This window comes from Callorhinus ursinus, unplaced genomic scaffold (assembly GCF_003265705.2).
Source record: "Callorhinus ursinus isolate GAN/ISIS: 27379988/994484 unplaced genomic scaffold, GSC_fseal_2.0 scaffold6, whole genome shotgun sequence".
In the NCBI taxonomy this organism is placed as follows: domain Eukaryota; kingdom Metazoa; phylum Chordata; class Mammalia; order Carnivora; family Otariidae; genus Callorhinus; species Callorhinus ursinus.
In genome coordinates this window covers 5,059,034-5,077,242 of record NW_027397068.1, presented here as the reverse complement: position 1 = coordinate 5,077,242, position 18,209 = coordinate 5,059,034, and the positions used below count along the sequence as shown (strand labels likewise).

At 37.6% G+C, this 18,209-nt stretch overlaps 1 protein-coding gene across 3 annotated transcripts in view; it reads left to right on the top strand.

Moving 5' to 3' along the window:
• Window positions 1-18,209, top strand: part of IBTK (inhibitor of Bruton tyrosine kinase) — a 108,178-nt gene that overhangs the window by 21,774 nt on the left and 68,195 nt on the right. For all 3 annotated transcript variants that reach the window (XM_025861778.2, XM_025861787.2, XM_025861770.2), the window contains exons 5-9: window positions 7,996-8,106; window positions 10,157-10,327; window positions 13,348-13,465; window positions 13,549-13,729; window positions 14,161-14,284. In XM_025861778.2, the coding sequence (XP_025717563.1) occupies window positions 7,996-8,106; window positions 10,157-10,327; window positions 13,348-13,465; window positions 13,549-13,729; window positions 14,161-14,284 (705 nt within the window). The remainder of the gene's footprint in view (window positions 1-7,995; window positions 8,107-10,156; window positions 10,328-13,347; window positions 13,466-13,548; window positions 13,730-14,160; window positions 14,285-18,209) is intronic.

Below are 18,209 nucleotides of genomic sequence, written 5' to 3'. Positions count from 1 at the left end.
GAGATTGAAGAAATGAATAGCGGCAACTCTCTGAACAGGAAAGTGACCACTTTCTGGAAGCAGGGACCCAACAAGTGGCAGATCAGGGGAGACTCCTCTTCCTGCCCTGGGAGGAGTGGCGTGGGAGTGCACTACAGGAATCTGCTGGGTTTGGAGACTCCACACAGGGTTGTGTGCCAGAGATAGAAATGCTCGGTCACAGGCCGGGTGAGCACGGAGTGCAGCCGGAGACTGGGGAGACGTGAGTGATTGACTGCTTTTCTCTGCGGGCACACTGAGGAGTGGGGCCCCGAGTTCTTGGCTCCGCCGGGGCAGAGATTGGGAAGCCGCCATTTTCACTCTCGTCCTCCAAAGCTGTACGGAAAGTTTGCAGGGAACAAAAGCTTCCGAGAGCAGACCCAAGCTGATTACTTAGCCTGGCCCTGGCAAGGGCGGGGCAATTATGCCTTCGGCAAAGACATTTGAGAACCAGTGCAACAGGCCCCTCCCCCAGAAGATCAAGGGGAATAGCCAGCTAAGACCAAGTTTACCGATCAATGAGAACTGCAGAACTCCAGCACTAGGGGAATACTGCACATAGAATTCATGGCTTTTTCCCATGGCCTTCAGTCCTTCAAAGTTAAATTTTTTTTTTGAATTTTTCTTTTTCCCTTTTTCAACCATCTCATCAATGCCTTTTTTAAAAAATCTTTTTTATTTTCCATTTTTAGAGTCATATTCTATCCCTTCATAGTAGTTAACATTATTTTTGGTGTGTGTGTGTGTGTGTGTGTGTGTGTGTATTCTCTCTTTAAAATTTTGGGATACAGTTTCTTCTAACAGACCAAAATATACCCTAAATCTCTAGTGTGTGGCTTTGTTCTAGTCTCCTCCCTGATCACATTCTCTCCCTTTTTTCCCTTAAATCCTCTTCTTTCTTTTTTCAACCAAATTCTTATCTATTCCTTTTATAAAATCTTTTATAATTTTCATCTTTAGAGTCATATTCCATCCCTTCATCGTATTAACCCTTATTTTTGTACATATATAAGTTTTTCTTTCTTGAATTTTGGGAGGCACTTTCTTCTAACAGACCAAAATATGCCCAAAATCTATTGTATGGCACTGATCTATGCACCAGCCTGATCATATTTAATCATATTCTGTTTTTTTGTTCGTTTATCTTTTTCTTTTTCTTTCTTTTTTTCTTTTTTCTTTCTTTCCCTTTCCCCCCGGTTTCAGGTCTCTTCTGATTTGTTTAGTATATATTTTTCGGGGGCTGTTGTTACCCTGTTAGCATTTTGTTCTCTCATTCATCTATTCTCCTCTGGACAAAATGACAAGACGGGAAAAATGACCTCAAAAAAAAGAACAAGGCAGTACCAACTACCAGGGACCTAATCAATACAGACATTAGTAAGATGTCGGAACTAGAGTTCAGAATGATGATTTTAAAGATACTAGCTGGGCTTGAAAAAAGCATGGAAGATATTAGAGAAACCCTTTCTGGATAAATAAAAGAACTAAAATCTAATGAAGTCGAAATAAAAAAGGCTATTAAGGATGTGCAATAAAAAAATGGTGGCCCCAACTGCTAGGATAAATGAGGCAGGAAGAGAGAATTAGTGATATTGAACACCAAATGATGGAAAATAAAGAAGCTGAGGAAAAGAGAGATAAACAACTACTGGATTACGAGGGCAGAATTTGAGCGATAAGCTATACCATAAGACGAAACAATATTAGAATAATTGGGATCCCAGATGAAGAAGAAGAGAGGCCAGAAGGTATATTGGAGCAAATTATAGCAGAGAACTTCCCTAATGTGGGGAAGGAAACAGGCATCAAAATCCAGGAGGCACAGACCACCCTCCTCAAAATCAATAAAAATAGGTCAACACCCCAACATCTAATAGTAAAACTTACAAGTCTCAGAGAAAAAGAGAAAATCCTGAAAGCACCTCAGGAGAAGAGATCTATCTGTAACCTACAATGGTAGAAACATTAGATTGGCAACAGAGCTATCCACAGAGACCTGGCAGGCCAGAAAGGACTGGCATGAAATATTCAGAGCACTAAATGAGAAGAATATGCAGCCAAGAATACTATATCCAGCTAGGCTGTCATTTAAAATAGGAGAGGTAAAAAGCTTCCAGGACAAACAAAAACTAAAGGAATTTGCAAACACGAAACCAGCCTTACAAGAAATACTGAAAGGGGTCCTCTACGCAAAGTGAGAGCCTAAAAATAACATAGACCAGAAAGGAACACAGACAATATACAGTAACAGTCACCTTACAGGCAATACAATTGCACTAAATTCATATCTTTCAAAAGTTACCCTGAATGTAAATGGGCTAAATGCCCCAATCAAAAGACACAGGCTATCAGATTGGATAAAAAGATAAGACCTATCGATAACGCTGTCTGCAAGAGACTCATTTTAGACCCAAAGACACCGCCAGATTCAAAGTGAGGGGGTGGAAAACCATTTACCACGCTAATGGACACCAAAAGAAAGCTGGGGTGGCAATCCTTATATCAGACATTAGATTTTAAACCAAAGATTATAATAAGAGATGAGGGAGGACACCATATCATACTTAGAGGGTCTATCCAACAAGAAGATCTAACAGTTGTAAATATCTATGCCCCTAACATGGGAGCAGCCAATCATATAAGGGAATTAATAACAAAAGCAAAGAAACACATTGACAACAATACAATAATAGTGGGGGACTTTAACACCCCCATCGCTGAAATAGATCATCTAAGCAAAAGATCAACAAGGAAATAAAGACTTTAAATGACACAGATGGACTTCACAAATGGACTTCACAGATATATTCAGAACATTCTGTCCCAAAGCAACAGAATATACATTCTTCTCTAGTGCCCGTGGAACATTCTCCAGAATAGATCACATCCTAGGTCACAAATCAGGTCTCAACCAGTACCAAAAGACTAGGATCATTCCCTGCATATTTTCAGACCACAGTGCTTTAAAACTAGAACTCAGTCACAAGAGGAAAGTCAGAAAGAACTCAAATACATGGAGGCTAAAGAGCATCTTACTAAAAAATGAATGAGTCAACCAGGATTAAAGAAGAATTAAGAAAATCCATGGAAACAAATGAAAATGAAAACACAACTGTTCAAAATCTTTGGGATGCAGCAAAGGCAGTCCTAAGAGGAAAGTATATAGCAATACAAGCCTTTCTCAAGAAACAAGAAAGGTCTCAAATACACAACCTAACCCTACACCTAAAGGAGCTGGAGAAAGAACAGCAAATAAAGCCTAAACCCAGCAGGAGAAGAGAAATAATAAAGATCAGAGCAGAAATCAATGACATAGAAACCAAAAGAACAGTAGAACAGATCAACGAAACTAGGAGCTGGTCCTTTGAAAGAATTAACAAGATTGATAAACCTCTTAACAGACTTATCAAAAAGAAAAGAGAAATGACCCAAATAAATAAAATCATGAATGCAAGAGGAGAGATCACAACCAACACCAAAGAAATACAAACAATTAGAACATATTATGAGCAACTATATGCCAGCAAATTAGATAATCTGGAAGAAATTGATGCATTCCTAGAGATGTATCAACTACCAAAACCAAACCAGGAAGAAATAGAAAACCTGAACAGACTTATAACCTCTAAGGAAATTGAAGCAGTTATCAAAAATCTCCCGTCAAACAAAAGCCCAGGGCCAGATGGCTTCCCAGGGGAATTCTACCAATCATTTAAAGAAGAATTAATACCTATTCTTCTGAACCTGTTCCAAAAAATAGAAATGGAAGGAAAACTTCCAAACTCATTTTATGAGGCCACCATTACCTTGATCCCCAAACCAGACAAAGACCCCATCAAAAAGGAGAATTACAGACCAATATCCTTGATGAACACGGATACAAAAATTCTCACCAAAATACTAGCCAATAGGATCCAACAGTACATTAAAAGGATTGTTCACCACGACCAAGTGGGATTTATCCCTGGGCTGCAAGTTTGGTTCAACATCCGCATGTCAATCAATGTGATACAATACATTAACAAAAGAAAGAACAAGAACCATATGATCCTCTCAATAGATGCAGAAAAAGCGTTTGACAAAGTACAGCATCCTTTCTTGATCAAAACTCTTCAGAGTATAGGGATAGGGGGTACATACCTCAATATCATAAAAGCCATCTATGAAAACCCAGAGCGAATATCATTCTCAATGGGGAAAAACTGAGCGCTTTCCCCCTAAGGTCAGGAACATGGCAGGGATGTCCACTATCTCCACTGCTATTCAACATAGTATTAGAAGTCCTAGCCACAGCAATCAGAAAACAAAAACAAAAGGCATCCGTTTGGCAAAGAAGTCAAACTCTCACTGTTTGCAGATCATATGATAGTTTATGTGGAAAACCCAAATGACTCCACCCCAAAACTGCTAGAACTCACATAGGAATTCAGTAAAGTGGCAGGATATAAAATCAATGCACAGAAATCAGTGGCATTTCTATACAGCAACAACAAGACAGAAGAAAGAAATTAAGGAGTCAATCCCATTTACCGTTGCACCCAAAACCATAAGATACCTAGGAAGAAATCTAACCAAAGAGGCAAAGAATCTGTACTCAGAAAACTATAAAATATTCATGAAAGAAATTGAGGAATATACAAAGAAATGGAAAAACATCCCATGCTCATGGTTTGGAAGAACAAATATTGTGAAGATGTCAATGCTGCCTAGAGCAATCTACACATTCAATGCAATCCCCATCAAAATACCATCCACTTCAAGGAAATGGAACAAATAATCCTAAAATTTGTGTGGAACCAGAAGAGACTCCGAATAGCCAGAGGAATGTTGAGAAAGAAAAACAAAACTGGCGGCATCACAATTCCGGACTTCCAGCTCTATTACAAAGCTGTCATCATCAAGACAGTATGGTACTGGCACAAAAACAGACACATAGATCAATGGAACAGAATGGAGAGCCCAGAAATGGACCCTCAGCTCTATGGCCAACTAATCTTCGACAAAGCAGGAAAGAATGTCCAATGGAAAAAAGACAGTCTCTTCAGCAAATGGTGTTGGGAAAATTGGAGAGCCACATGCGGAAGAATGAAACTGGACCATTTCCTTACACCACACACAAAAATAGACTCCAAATGGTTGAAAGACTTAAATGTGAGAGAGGAGTCCATCAACATCCTAAAGGAGAACACAGGCAGCAACCTCTTCGACCTTAGCCGCAGCAACTTCTTCCTGGAAACATCGCCAAAGGCCAGGGAAGCAAGGGCAAAAATGAACTGTTGGGACCTCATCAAGAAAGAAAGCTTTTGCACAGCAAAAGAAACAGTCAACAAAACCAAAAGACAACTGACAGAATAGAAGATATTTGCAAATGACAGATAAAGGGCTAGTATCCAAAATCTATAAAGAACTTACCAAACTCAACACGGAAAGAATAATACAATCAAGAAATGGGCTGAAGATACGAACAGACATTTTTCCAAAGAGACATCCAAACGGCCAACAGACACATGAAAAAGTGCTCAGCATCACTCAGTATGAGGGAAATCGAAATCAAAACCTCAATGAGATATCACCTCACACCAGTCAGAATGGCTAAAATTAACAAGTCAGGAAACCACAGATACTGGCAGGTATGGGGAGAAAGGGGAGCCCTCCTACGCTGTTTCTGGGAATGCAAGCTGGTGCAGCCATTCTGGAAAACAGTATGGAAGTTCCTCAAAAAGTTGAATATAGAGCTACCCTACGACCCAGCAATTGCACTACTGGGTATTTACCCCAAAGATAAAAATGTAGTGATCCGAAGGGGTACATGCACCCTGATGTTATAGCCGCAGTGTCCACAGTAGCCAAACTGTGGAAAGAGCCAAGATGTCCATTGACAGATGAATGGATAAATAGTAGTGGTATATACATAAAATGGAATATTATGCAGCCATCAAAAGGAATATAATCTTGCCATTTGCAACGACTTGGATGGAACTGGAGGGTATGCTGAGCGAAATAAGTCAGAGAAAGACATGTATAATATGACCTCACTGATACGAGGAATTCTTAATCTCAGCAAACAAACTGAGCGTTGCCGGAGTGGTGGGGGGTGGTAGGGATGGGGTGGGTGGGTGATAGACATTGGGGATGGTATGTGCTGTGGTGAGCGCTGTGAATTGTGTGTTGAATCACAGACCCGTACCTCTGAAACAAATAATACATTATATGTTAAAAAAAAAGAATATAGCAGGAATGGAAAAATGAAGGGGGGGGGGACTTGGAGGGGGAGATGAACCATGAGAGACTATGGACTCTGAGAAACAAACTGAGGGTTCTAGAGGGGAGGAGCATGGGGGGATGGATATTGAGGGCACATACTGCATGGAGCACTGGGTGTTATATGTAAACAATGAATCATGGCATACTACATCAAGAACTAATGATGTATGGTGATTAACATAACATAATAAAGTAAAAAAAATTAAAGTTAATTCAACTTTCATGCATGATTTTGAGGGGTTCAAGACTTCCGTGGGGAAGGTGAGTGCAGATGTGGTGGAAATAGAGCAACTAGAATTAGAAGTGGAGCCTGAAGATGGGACTGAATTGCTACCATCTCATGATCAAATTTGATGTCTTGAGTTGCTTTTCATGGATGAGCAAAGAGAGTGGTGTCTTGAGATGGAATCTACTCCTGGTGAAGATGCTGTGAAGACTGTTCAAATGACAACAGAGGATTTAGAATATTTTATAAACTTAGTTGATAAAGCAGTGGCAGGGTTTGAGAGGATTGACTTCAGTTTTTGAAGAGGTTCTACTGTGGGTAAAATGCTATCAAATAGCATTGCATGCTATGGAGAAATCATTCATCAAAGGACAAGTCAGTTGATTTTGCAAACTTCACTGTTGACTTCTTTTAAGAAATTGCCATAGCCATCCTCACTTTCAGCAACCACCACCCTGATCAGTCAGCAGCCATCAACACTGAGGCAAGACCATTAACCAGCAAAAAGATAGTGACTTGCTGAAAGATCATATGATGGTTGGCACTTTCTAGCAATAAAATATTTTTAAAATTAAGATAGGTACCTCATTTTTTTAAAAAGACACAGTGCTATTGCATACTTAACAGACTACAGTATAATATAAACATAACTTTTATATGCTTTTGGAAACCAAAAACTTATTTGACTCACTTTACTGGGAAATTCCCCCTGTTGTAGTGATCTAGAACCAAACCCACAGTATCTCTGAGATATGCCTGTATTTAAAACTGCTGTTGATTTTCTGTTATTTCTTTTTGATGAAGTTCAGTCATTTAAGTACCCTTATCTTTTGGTTAAGAGTCTGTGAATATGTAATTCTGTGTGTCAAGAGGGCATGGAGGGTGTTGGAAAGATGGCAGGTAGAAAAGGAAATGGGCAAGAGAGTAAAACTTGAAAATAGAGAATTATTTAAAGCCATGTAATGATATTAAAGATATATTAGACAAAATCAGAGATATTAAAAGGACATATTATCTAGCCATCAATCCCTGTATAGGGGATGTTGTTTTTTAAAAATACACTGAAGCCATTTCCATTATTTTCTTTAATAACATACATCAGTATTTGTTAACATTTGTGCTTCATGTTGCACTGCCCAGTTCTTGTTTGGGATTCTATAAAGTTGGAAAGCAGCTGGCTACTGCTTTTTGTAGTTGAACATTTGAGATTTTAATTTCCTTTGTTTAGTCTCTTTTGTGGGTAACATATTCCTAATTTCTTTTTTGTTCTTTTTCCCATTTGTCAGTGTTTGTAGACATGGTTTTAAAATAAAGCATATATATTTTTAATTTTTATTACAGAACATGTTCAAATTAGAACATATAATAAATCCCCACTTACCCATCATCCAGCTTAAATAGTTAGTATTCTGTAATTTATTTTTTTTTATAAAATAAAGGATATTTTGTTCAGAGAAATTTAATAATATTCTTTTGTTTTCTCTTAGGTGGTGCTTTGTAAATTTCATTCAGTGTTTCTGTCTCAGAAAGGGCAGGTTTATACCTGTGGTCATGGTCCCGGAGGACGTTTAGGTCATGGAGATGAACAGACATGCTTGGTAATTGAAATGTCATTACACATTTTAGGTAACTTCAGTAAAATTTCCATAACATGGAAAATTCAGTTATTAAAAAAACATTTTTAATCTACTGTAAGCAGAGAGTAATATAGCAGTTGATAGTAGAGTTAAATCAATTAGTTGGGTCACTTGGGTGGCTTAGTCAGCTAAGCCTCTGACTCTTGGTTTCAGCTCAGGTCCTGCTCTCCGGGTCAGGGAATAGAGCCGTGTTATGGGATCACTGCTCAGCAGGGGCAGTAGGCGAGGGGAAGCAGACTCCCTGTACACTCTTTTTTTCTCTCTCTGAAATAAATAAATAAATCTTTTTAAAAAAATCAGTTTCCTCGTATATCATGTTCAAATTAAAGGATTTAGATATGCCGAATTCTAAAGCATCAAAGGAAAATTATATTTTGCATTTGGCAAATACTGGGACAGGACAGCATATAAATAAGCCTTAAAATATCTCTATAGTTGAAATTTTAAAAGTCAGACTATTGTATTTTTTATTTTTTAAGATTTATTTATTTGATGGAGAGAGAGAACGCATGTGAGCACAAGCAACGGGAGTGGCAGAGGGAGAGGAAGAAGCAGACTCGCCATGCAGGGAGCTCAACATGGCTCGATCCCAGAACCCCAAGATTATGACCTGAGCTGAAGGCAGTCACTTAACTGACTGAGTCACCCAGGTGCCCCATAAGTCAGACTAATTGCAAAACTTTGGTGTTTATTTTTTTTTAACTTCTCATCAGAGCATTTGTGGTCTAAAAGTTGAGCCAGGGGACGCCTGAGTGACTCAGTCAGTTAAGCCTCTGAATCTTGGTTTCAGCTCAGGTCGTGATCTCACGGATTGTGAGATTTAGCTCTGTGTAGGGCTCTGCACTCAGTGGGGAGTCTGCCTGAAGATTCTTTCCCTCTGCCCCTCCCCTTTCTTGCGTGTGTGTGCTCTCTCTAAATAAATAAATCTTAAAAAAAAATTTAAAAATTTGAGCCCATATTTTCATTGTATAATCACAAAATTGAGTCTTATGGTACTGAAACTTAGTGCTAATTGGAAGAAACCTAATAATTATTGCATTCAATAAAGTTGCCTCAATAGGTTTTTTTTAAGGTAAATTTATTTTGATGGGATTCCGATATATTTATCTATTAAAGGGCTTTAAAAAGAAGGGACAGCTATGATAACACCCATTTTTCATGGGCTTATTATGTTCTGGGCATCAGTGATGCTTTTCAAGCAGTATCATTACCTTGACTTAAGCCTCATAGCAACCCTTTGAGATTATAGACATTATTATTTTCATTTTATGCAGTGCCAGACAGTTGTTTTTTATACTTACCAACTCATTTACTCTTCACACCTGTATTTTTATTTATTTTTTTCAATGCATCAGTGAATACTTTGGCTGAAGGAGCTCCCTCTATTTATGCCAACCAAATTTGCACTTGGTGTATAAGGGCTCAAAAATCATTTGTTGGATTGAATTATTTTACTGAAATGTCATACTGGGGTTTTGTATTTTACTCATAAACCAATGTCCACATCCTGTGAAACTCACCTATCCCTTGCTAAATTGTAGAGTTTACCTATGATAGATCAGCCATTTATTGGTCATGTCATTTTGGATATAGTATCACCAGATTCTATTTGTATTTTTGTATAAATGGTTAATACATTATAGGATGTGAGGGCGATCTGGCTGCAACATCTGTCACCCCATTGATTGCCAGGATTGATTCAGCTGATCTGGCTGGCTAGGCAGGTGTCCCCTTCCTCCCTTACCTCTCCATGTGCATCTCTCCCAAAGCTGTGCACTCGGTCGAAGAGGACGACCTTCCCTGATAGAGGAGGACCATTCTTGGGTCAGGGGTATACAAGTAGCTGCATTCCCCTTCGAGTACCTCCAAACAAGCTCTCAAGTCCATTTGTAGCAGAACGTAGGGTAGTCAAGCTTCCAAGACTCCAGACACATCCAAATGAGGCGCTGCACATGGTAGTCTGCCTTTCTTTAAGAAGAAAAAATATATTAAAGTTAATTTTATTTTGTAGATCCCTAGGCTTGTGGAAGGACTGAGTGGTCATAATTGTTCCCAAGTGGCAGCTGCTAAGGATCATACTGTTGTACTGACTGAAGATGGATGTGTTTATACATTTGGTCTGAATATTTTTCATCAATTAGGAATTATTCCTCCACCTTCCAGTTGTAATGTACCCAGACAGGTAAGCTTCCTTTTGAAAACAAGGTGACTATTTGCTATAAAACCTGTATGGACAAAAAGATGGAAGGTATTGATATGCAATTTATTTTACTTATATTTGATGGTATATACTTTATTTTTCACAGGAGACATTAAGCATAGTACAAATTAGCATTTGTTTGGAGTAAGAGAGAAGGCACTTGGGAAATTAGGCCCCAAGGTGCTTTAGTTTCAGCTTTTTAAGTATTTATAAGCAGAGGGGGATCCACATTTTTTGGGTTTGAAACAAATAATTTTGAGGCCCTCCTTAAGAAAAAATATGAAGTTTATAAATGCAAAATGGCCATGTAAGTGAGTTACCCAGAACACTAAGCTTATTGGCCTCATGGAAAATCATCCCCTGCACCGAAAATATACATGGCAAGTTTATGTGAGGGGACATGGGTGAAAAGCCACTGTTCTTTGTTCTAATTTTCCCCTCCCATTTGCACAGCCACTACCAGAAGGTACTCTTTACTCAAGAGTACTTCACAGACCTAGTTCAAAGAACTAGGACTGGTGCTCTAAATTAATATGTTGCTAGTATTATCACTCAATAACAAATGAGTTTTCAGCTCAAAAAATTTTGTATTTCAGAGGTGAAGTTTTTTTACTGGTTTAATCCTCTGGATTTAAGATTATTATTAGATATACATTTTTATTAATAAACTTTTAAATCTAATGCTTTTCCATTCTGGATGACTAATGAATGAATAGGAATTACTGAGAAGTTGTTAGAGGTAATCTCCAATCTGTGGTACTTTTTGGTTGGAAGATCCATTTTCTACAGATGTGGACTTCGTGGATATTTAATCATAGATTTCTTTACAAATGATAGATTTTTTCCTGTATTTATTCTTACTGTGTGGCTGCCTTGGAGCTTTAGGTTGATATGGACATATTCAGTATTCTCAGTTACTTTTGCATCCCCAGGAGCCATTTGGCAATGTGCAGAGACATTTTTAGTTGTCACAACTGGGGGTGGGAGTGGAAATGGTGCTACTGACATCTAGGGATGCTGCTAAAACTACAGTTTACAGTGTAGTCCCCTACAACAAAGCTTCATTTGGCTGAAAATGTCAGTAGTGCCACTGTTGGGAGACCCTGAATATGTCCAGTATTTTTTCTTTTCTTTCCTTTTTTTTTTCATTTTCTTTTATTTTTTAATCCCCATCACTTGTTTCATTCATTCCCCAACCTACCTCCCCTGTGGTGACCATTAGTTTGTTCTCTACAGTTAAGGGTCTCTTTCTTGATTGGTTTTTGTCACTCTCTTTTCTTCCTTTGTTTTTTTTTTTTTTTTTTTTCTGAAACTCCACATATGAGTGAGATTATATGGTATTTGTCTATCTCTGACTGACTTTTTTTTCCCCTCAGCATTGTACTCTCTAGCTCTATCCATGTTGTTGCAAATGACAAGATTTCATTCTTTTTTTATGGCTGAATAATGTTCCATTGGGGTGTGTGTGTGTGTGTGTGTGTGTGTGTATACACATACATCTTTATCCATTCATTTATTGATTGGCACTTGGCTTTTTCCATAGTTTGGTTATTGTAAATAATGCTACAATAAACATAGGGGTGCGTGTATACCTTTTAATTAGTGTTTTTGTGTTCCCTGGGTAAATACCCAGTAGTATGATTCCTAGATCATAGGCTAGTTCTATTTTTAATTTTTTGAGGAACCTCCATACTGTTTTCCACAGTAACTGCAATAGTTTGCATTCCCGCCAACAGTACAAGAGGGTTCCTCTTTCTCCACATCTTTGCCAGCACTTACTGTGTTTTTTATTTTAGCCGTTCTGACAGGTGTGAGGTGGTATCTTATTGTAGTTTTGATTTGTATTTCCCTGATGATCATCTTTTTATGTGTCTCTTGGCCATCTGTATGTCTTCTTTGGAGATATGTCTGTTCATGTCTTCTGCCCATTTTTTAATTGGATTATTTGTTTTTTGGGTATTAAGTTGTATGAGGTCTTTATATATTTTGGGTACTACACCTTTATTGGATATATCATTTGCAGATATCTTCTCCCATTCCATAGGTTGCCTTTTAGTTTTGTTAATTGTTTCCTTCGCTGTGTAGAAACTTTTTATTTTGATGTGGTTTATTTCTGCTTTTGTTTCCCTTGCCTCAGGAGACATATCTAGAAAAAAGTTGCTACAGCCAGTGTCGGATACTTTACTACTTGTGTTCTCTTCAAGGATCTTTGTGGTTTCAGGTCTCACATTTAGGTCTTTAATCCATTTTGAGTTTATTTTGTGTATGGTGAGAGAAAGTGGTCCAGTTTCTTTTGTATGTTGCTGTCCAGTTTTCCCAATACCATTCATTGAAGAGACTGTCTTTTTCCCATTGTAAACATGCATTCCTCCTTTGTTGAAGATTAATTAACCATATAATTGTGGGTTTATTTCTGGATTTTCTGTTCTGTTCCATTGATCTATGTATCTGTTTTTGTGCTAATACCATACTGTTCTCATTACTACTGTTTTGTAATATAACTTGATATCTGGAATTATGATACTCCAGTTTTGGTTTTCTTTTTTGAGATTGCTTTGGCTATTCCTGGGATGCAAGGGTGGTTCAATATTACTACAAGAATCAGTGTGATATGTTACATCAATAGGAGTCATCTGGCTGAAAATGTCAATAGTGCCACTGTTGAGAGATCCTGAATATATCAAATTTAAAAGTACTGTATTTTCTGATAGAATGAGAATGCCGGGTTTTACATATTGCTTGTTGACAGGTTGGATGATTTGGTTTTTCTATCATGTCAATGTTTTATATGTTAAAACTGCTGATTTAAAGTGGTTACATCAAAGTATCTTGTGTTCTGAGAAGAGTTGGATTCTCAGTGTTAGTGCTAAGATCTATTAGTGAATTCTGCCCTTACTGGTAGTTAGCATGCTATATATTTGCCACTCTGGTCTACTGGATCTTTTAAAAATTGTACAAGTTCTTAATAATATAATAAACTGCTGTCTTGTCTTTTTGAATAGATGCAGGCAAAATATCTGAAAGGAAGGACAATCATTGGAGTAGCAGCAGGCAGGTTTCATACAGTGCTGTGGACTAGAGAAGCTGTTTACACTATGGGGCTAAATGGTGGACAACTGGGTAAGAAATCTTGATGACAATATCTGAAAAATAAATTGAATTTTTAAAACGGATATTTTGTGATTTATTTGTAATTTTTTTAGGTTATTTGCCAGATCCCAATGGAGAAAAGTATGTAACTGCTCCTCGTCAAGTCTCTGCCCTTCATCATAAGGATATCACTTTGTCTTTGGTTGCTGCAAGTGATGGGGCCACAGTCTGTGTTACCACAAGGGGAGATATTTACTTACTTGCAGACTATCAGTGCAAGAAGATGGCTTCTAAGTATGTGTATTTATGTAAAGAAATATAACTTTAATAATTTAAATTCAATTCTTCCAGCAAAACTCTGAGTATCAGCTTTATGCTATGCTCTGGAGTGTCAGATGGAGAAAACTGGATGGAGAAAATTTAAAACTGAAAGGGAAAGTCAAGAGTAGAGTAAACGTGTGCATTCTCAAGTGGGGCTTTAGGTGTCGAAAGTGTGTATATGTATGGGTAGAGTGGCATTTGGGAGGGAAGGACTTGCTATAAAAAGAAACGGCCATTATATAAGGGAAACTTAGAGAAAGGAGGGACTAAGGTTATCAAAGGCCAAATCGTCTTCACCTTTCACATTATATCACCCTCGATTATTGTTTGATTAGTAATTTCTTTAAAATTGAGCATGTGTATTTTAGAGAACATATTAATGAAAAATTTTCTTTTTGACCTAGACAACTAAACCTGAAAAAAGTTCTTGTTTCTGGGGGGCGTATGGAATACAAGGTTGATCCTGAAAATTTGAAAGAAAATGGAGGTCAAAAAATTTGCATTCTTGCAATGGATGGAGCTGGAAGGGTGAGTGTATATTTATGCAGAAGTGTATTAAAGTAATTTTGTTCTGAGTTGATAACTATAAGGGACCTGGTAATGTGAACATGTATTACTATGATAATGATTCCTATCGACTTTGTTTCTCTACTTATTTTTGACATCCAGTACTAATTAGTATGGAGCTGGTATTTCAAAGAAAGTTTGATGACATTTAACTAATGTTACACAGTACAGCTTTGTTAAACTGTAGCTTAAAATTTCATTTACTGTACTTAAAATGGAAATAAGGGATTTTGATGGATTATTTGATATGTGTACTGAGTACTGATGAAGATATCGAATTGCATAGATAGGAGATATTTTATATAACTGCTCCTTAAAAAAATTAAAAGCTAAACAGGCGATATTAAAAATTGGTTGCATAATTAGAAAATTTTTCCCAGATTTAGTTTTAAACAAATGTAGACATAATGTATATTTTTAGAGACTATAGCTGCATTCCTAGATCACCGTAGGAAGAATCTCTAATCTCTTTCCATTTAAGTAGAGTTCAATTTTGTTCCTTCTGCAAATATATCAGTACATTTCTCTAATGAAATTGTTAAATTAAAATATACATTAGTAACAAAGAGTTTTACACTGTAGCTAGAAAAACACAGATTGCCTTATGCTTTTTGCTTGTCAAATAGAAACATAAAACGAGAATGTTTTCTGAGATTTATAAAGTGCTGTAAAATTTGACATTTTGGAAATTGAAGAATTAATCATAAAGCTCCACCTACTGGTACTTAACAGGTATAAATCTGTAGTCAATCATTTTAATATGGGGAACTATATTAGAATTAGAACTCTAATTTTGTACTAATGGAAGGAAGCAGTGGCATGGGATTACATAAAATAGTATAAAAAACATTTGACTCTAAGATGTGTTTCATTTATGTTAATATGGATGTAGTGTGTACCTCTGGATTGTTACTTTCTGGAAAATTAGAATCTTACTATGAAAACCAATCTCTGAAGGAATCAATCAGTATAGTCTTTTTTTTTTTTAATGTAACTTTTGAGTGATTGGCAGGTACCATTTTGTGTTTTAGTTTTCTTAAATATGAGGGGAATTGAACTTTCAAAAATCATCAGTGTTAATTTTTCAAATGAAATCTTTCTTGGAATACAAATATATGAAGCAGACAAGAGTTACTGTTCTGGATAAAACTGGATTGGGAAACTCAACACCATACCTCTCATTATTCTTTCCATAATTGAGCAGCAGGTTCTAAGTCATTTCTCAGGAATACTAAGGTTTGCAGAACCTCGTGGAAGCCATTGAACTCTATTAGGATTTTTCTGTAAGATTTTGTTTTAGTTATATAATTGGGTTATTCATACATCTCCTTTTTTTCTTGAGATTTAAAGTTTGGATTTTCAATAGGGTGGTTTTCATTCTTCTTGCAAACAGATGGTATTACAAGTCTGATATCTAAGTTTTAGCTTTCATATTTTTGTTTTCCTTAAGCATTGTAGCAGATAGATTTGCAAAAAAACAAGTAATATTGAATATTACTTCTTTTTTATTGTTATGTTAATCACCATACATTACATCATTAGTTTTTGATGTAGTGTTCCATGATTCATTGTTTGCGTATAACACCCAGTGCTCCATGCAGAACATGCCCTCTTTAATACCCATCACCAGGCTAACCCATCCCCCCACCCCCCTCCCCTCTAGAACCCTGTTTGTTTCTCAGAGTCCATCATCTCTCATGGTTCGTCTCCCTCTCTGATTTCCCCCCCTTTATTTTTCCCCTCCTGCTATCTTTTTTTTTTTTAACACATAATGTTTTATTTGCTTCAGAGGTACAGATCTATGATTCAACAGTCTTGCACACTTCACAGCGCTCACCATAGCACATACCCTCCCCAATGTCTATCACCCAGCCACCCCATCCCTCCCACCCCCCACCACTTCAGCAACCCTCAGTTTGTTTCCTGAGATTAAGAATTCCTCATATCAGTGAGGTCATATGATACATGTCTTTCTCTGATTGACTTATTTCGCTCAGCATAATACCCTCAAATTCCATCCACATCGTTGCAAATGTCAAGATTTCATTCTTTTTGATGGCTGCATAATATTCCATTGTATATATATATACCACATCTTCTTTATCCATTCATCTGTCGATGGACATCTTGGCTCTTTCCACAGTTTGGCTATTGTGGACATTGCTGCTATAAACATTGGGGTGCACGTACCCCTTCGGATCCCTACATCTGTGTCTTTGGGGTAAATACCCAGTAATGCAATTGCTGGATCATATTGTGGCTCTATTTTCAACTTTTTGAGGAACTTCCATACTGTTTTCCAGAATGGGTGCACCAGCTTGCATTCCCACCAACAGTGTAGAAGGGTTCCCCTTTCTCCGCATCCCTGCCAACATCTGTCATTTCCCGACTTGTTAATTTTAGCCATTCTGACTGGTGTGAGGTGATATCTCATTGAGGTTTTGATTTCGATTTCCCTGATGCCGAGCGATGTTGAGCACTTTTTCATGTGTCTGTTGGCCGTTTGGATGTCTTTGGAAAAATGTGTGTTCATGTCTTCTGCCCATTTCTCGATTGGATTATTTGTTCTTTGGCTGTTGAGTTTAAGAAGTTTTTTGTAGATTGTGGATACTAGCCCTTTATCTGATATGTTATTTGCAAATATCTTCTCCCATTCTGTCAGTTGTCTTTTGGTTTTGTTGATTGTTTCTTTTGTTGTGCAAAAGCTTTTTATCTTGATGAGGTCCCAACAGTTCATTTTTGCCCTTGCTTCCCTGGCCTTTGGCGATGTTTCTAGGAAGAAGTTGCTGAGGCTGAGGTCGAAGAGGTTGCTGCCTGTGTTCTCCTTTAGGATGTTGATGGACTCCTGTCTCACATTTAAGTCTTTCAACCATTTGGAGTCTTTTTGTGTGTGGTGTAAGGAAATGGTCCAGTTTCATTCTTCTGCATGTGGCTCTCCAATTTTCCCAGCACCATTTGTTGAAGAGACTGTCTTTTTTCCATTGGACATTCTTTCCTGCTTTGTCGAAGATTAGTTGGCCATAGAGCTGAGGGTCCATTCCTGGGCTCTCGATTCTGTTCCATTGATCTATGTGTCTGTTTTTGTGCCAGTACCATACTGTCTTGATGATGACAGCTTTGTAATAGAGCTGGAAGTCCGGAATTGTGATGCCGCCAGTTTTGTTTTTCTTTCTCAACATTCCTCTGGCTATTCGGAGTCTCTTCTGGTTCCACACAAATTTTAGGATTATTTGTTCCATTTCCTTGAAAAAAGTGGATGGTATTTTGATGGGGATTGCATTGAATGTGTAGATTGCTCTAGGCAGCATTGACATCTTCACAATATTTGTTCTTCCAAACCATGAGCATGGGATGTTTTTCCATTTCTTTGTATATTCCTCAATTTCTTTCATGAATATTTTATAGTTTTCTGAGTACAGATTCTTTGCCTCTTTGGTTAGATTTCTTCCTAGGTATCTTATGGTTTTGGGTGCAACGGTAAATGGGATTGACTCCTTAATTTCTTTCTTCTGTCTTGTTGTTGCTGTATAGAAATGCCACTGATTTCTGTGCATTGATTTTATATCCTGCCACTTTACTGAATTCCTATGTGAGTTCTAGCAGTTTTGGGGTGGAGTCATTTGGGTTTTCCACATAAACTATCATATGATCTGCAAACAGTGAGAGTTTGACTTCTTTGCCAAACGGATGCCTTTTGTTTTTGTTTTCTGATTGCTGTGGCTAGGACTTCTAATACTATGTTGAATAGCAGTGGAGATAGTGGACATCCCTGCCATGTTCCTGACCTTAGGGGGAAAGCGCTCAGTTTTTCCCCATTGAGAATGATATTCGCTCTGGGTTTTCATAGATGGCTTTTATGATATTGAGGTATGTACCCCCTATCCCT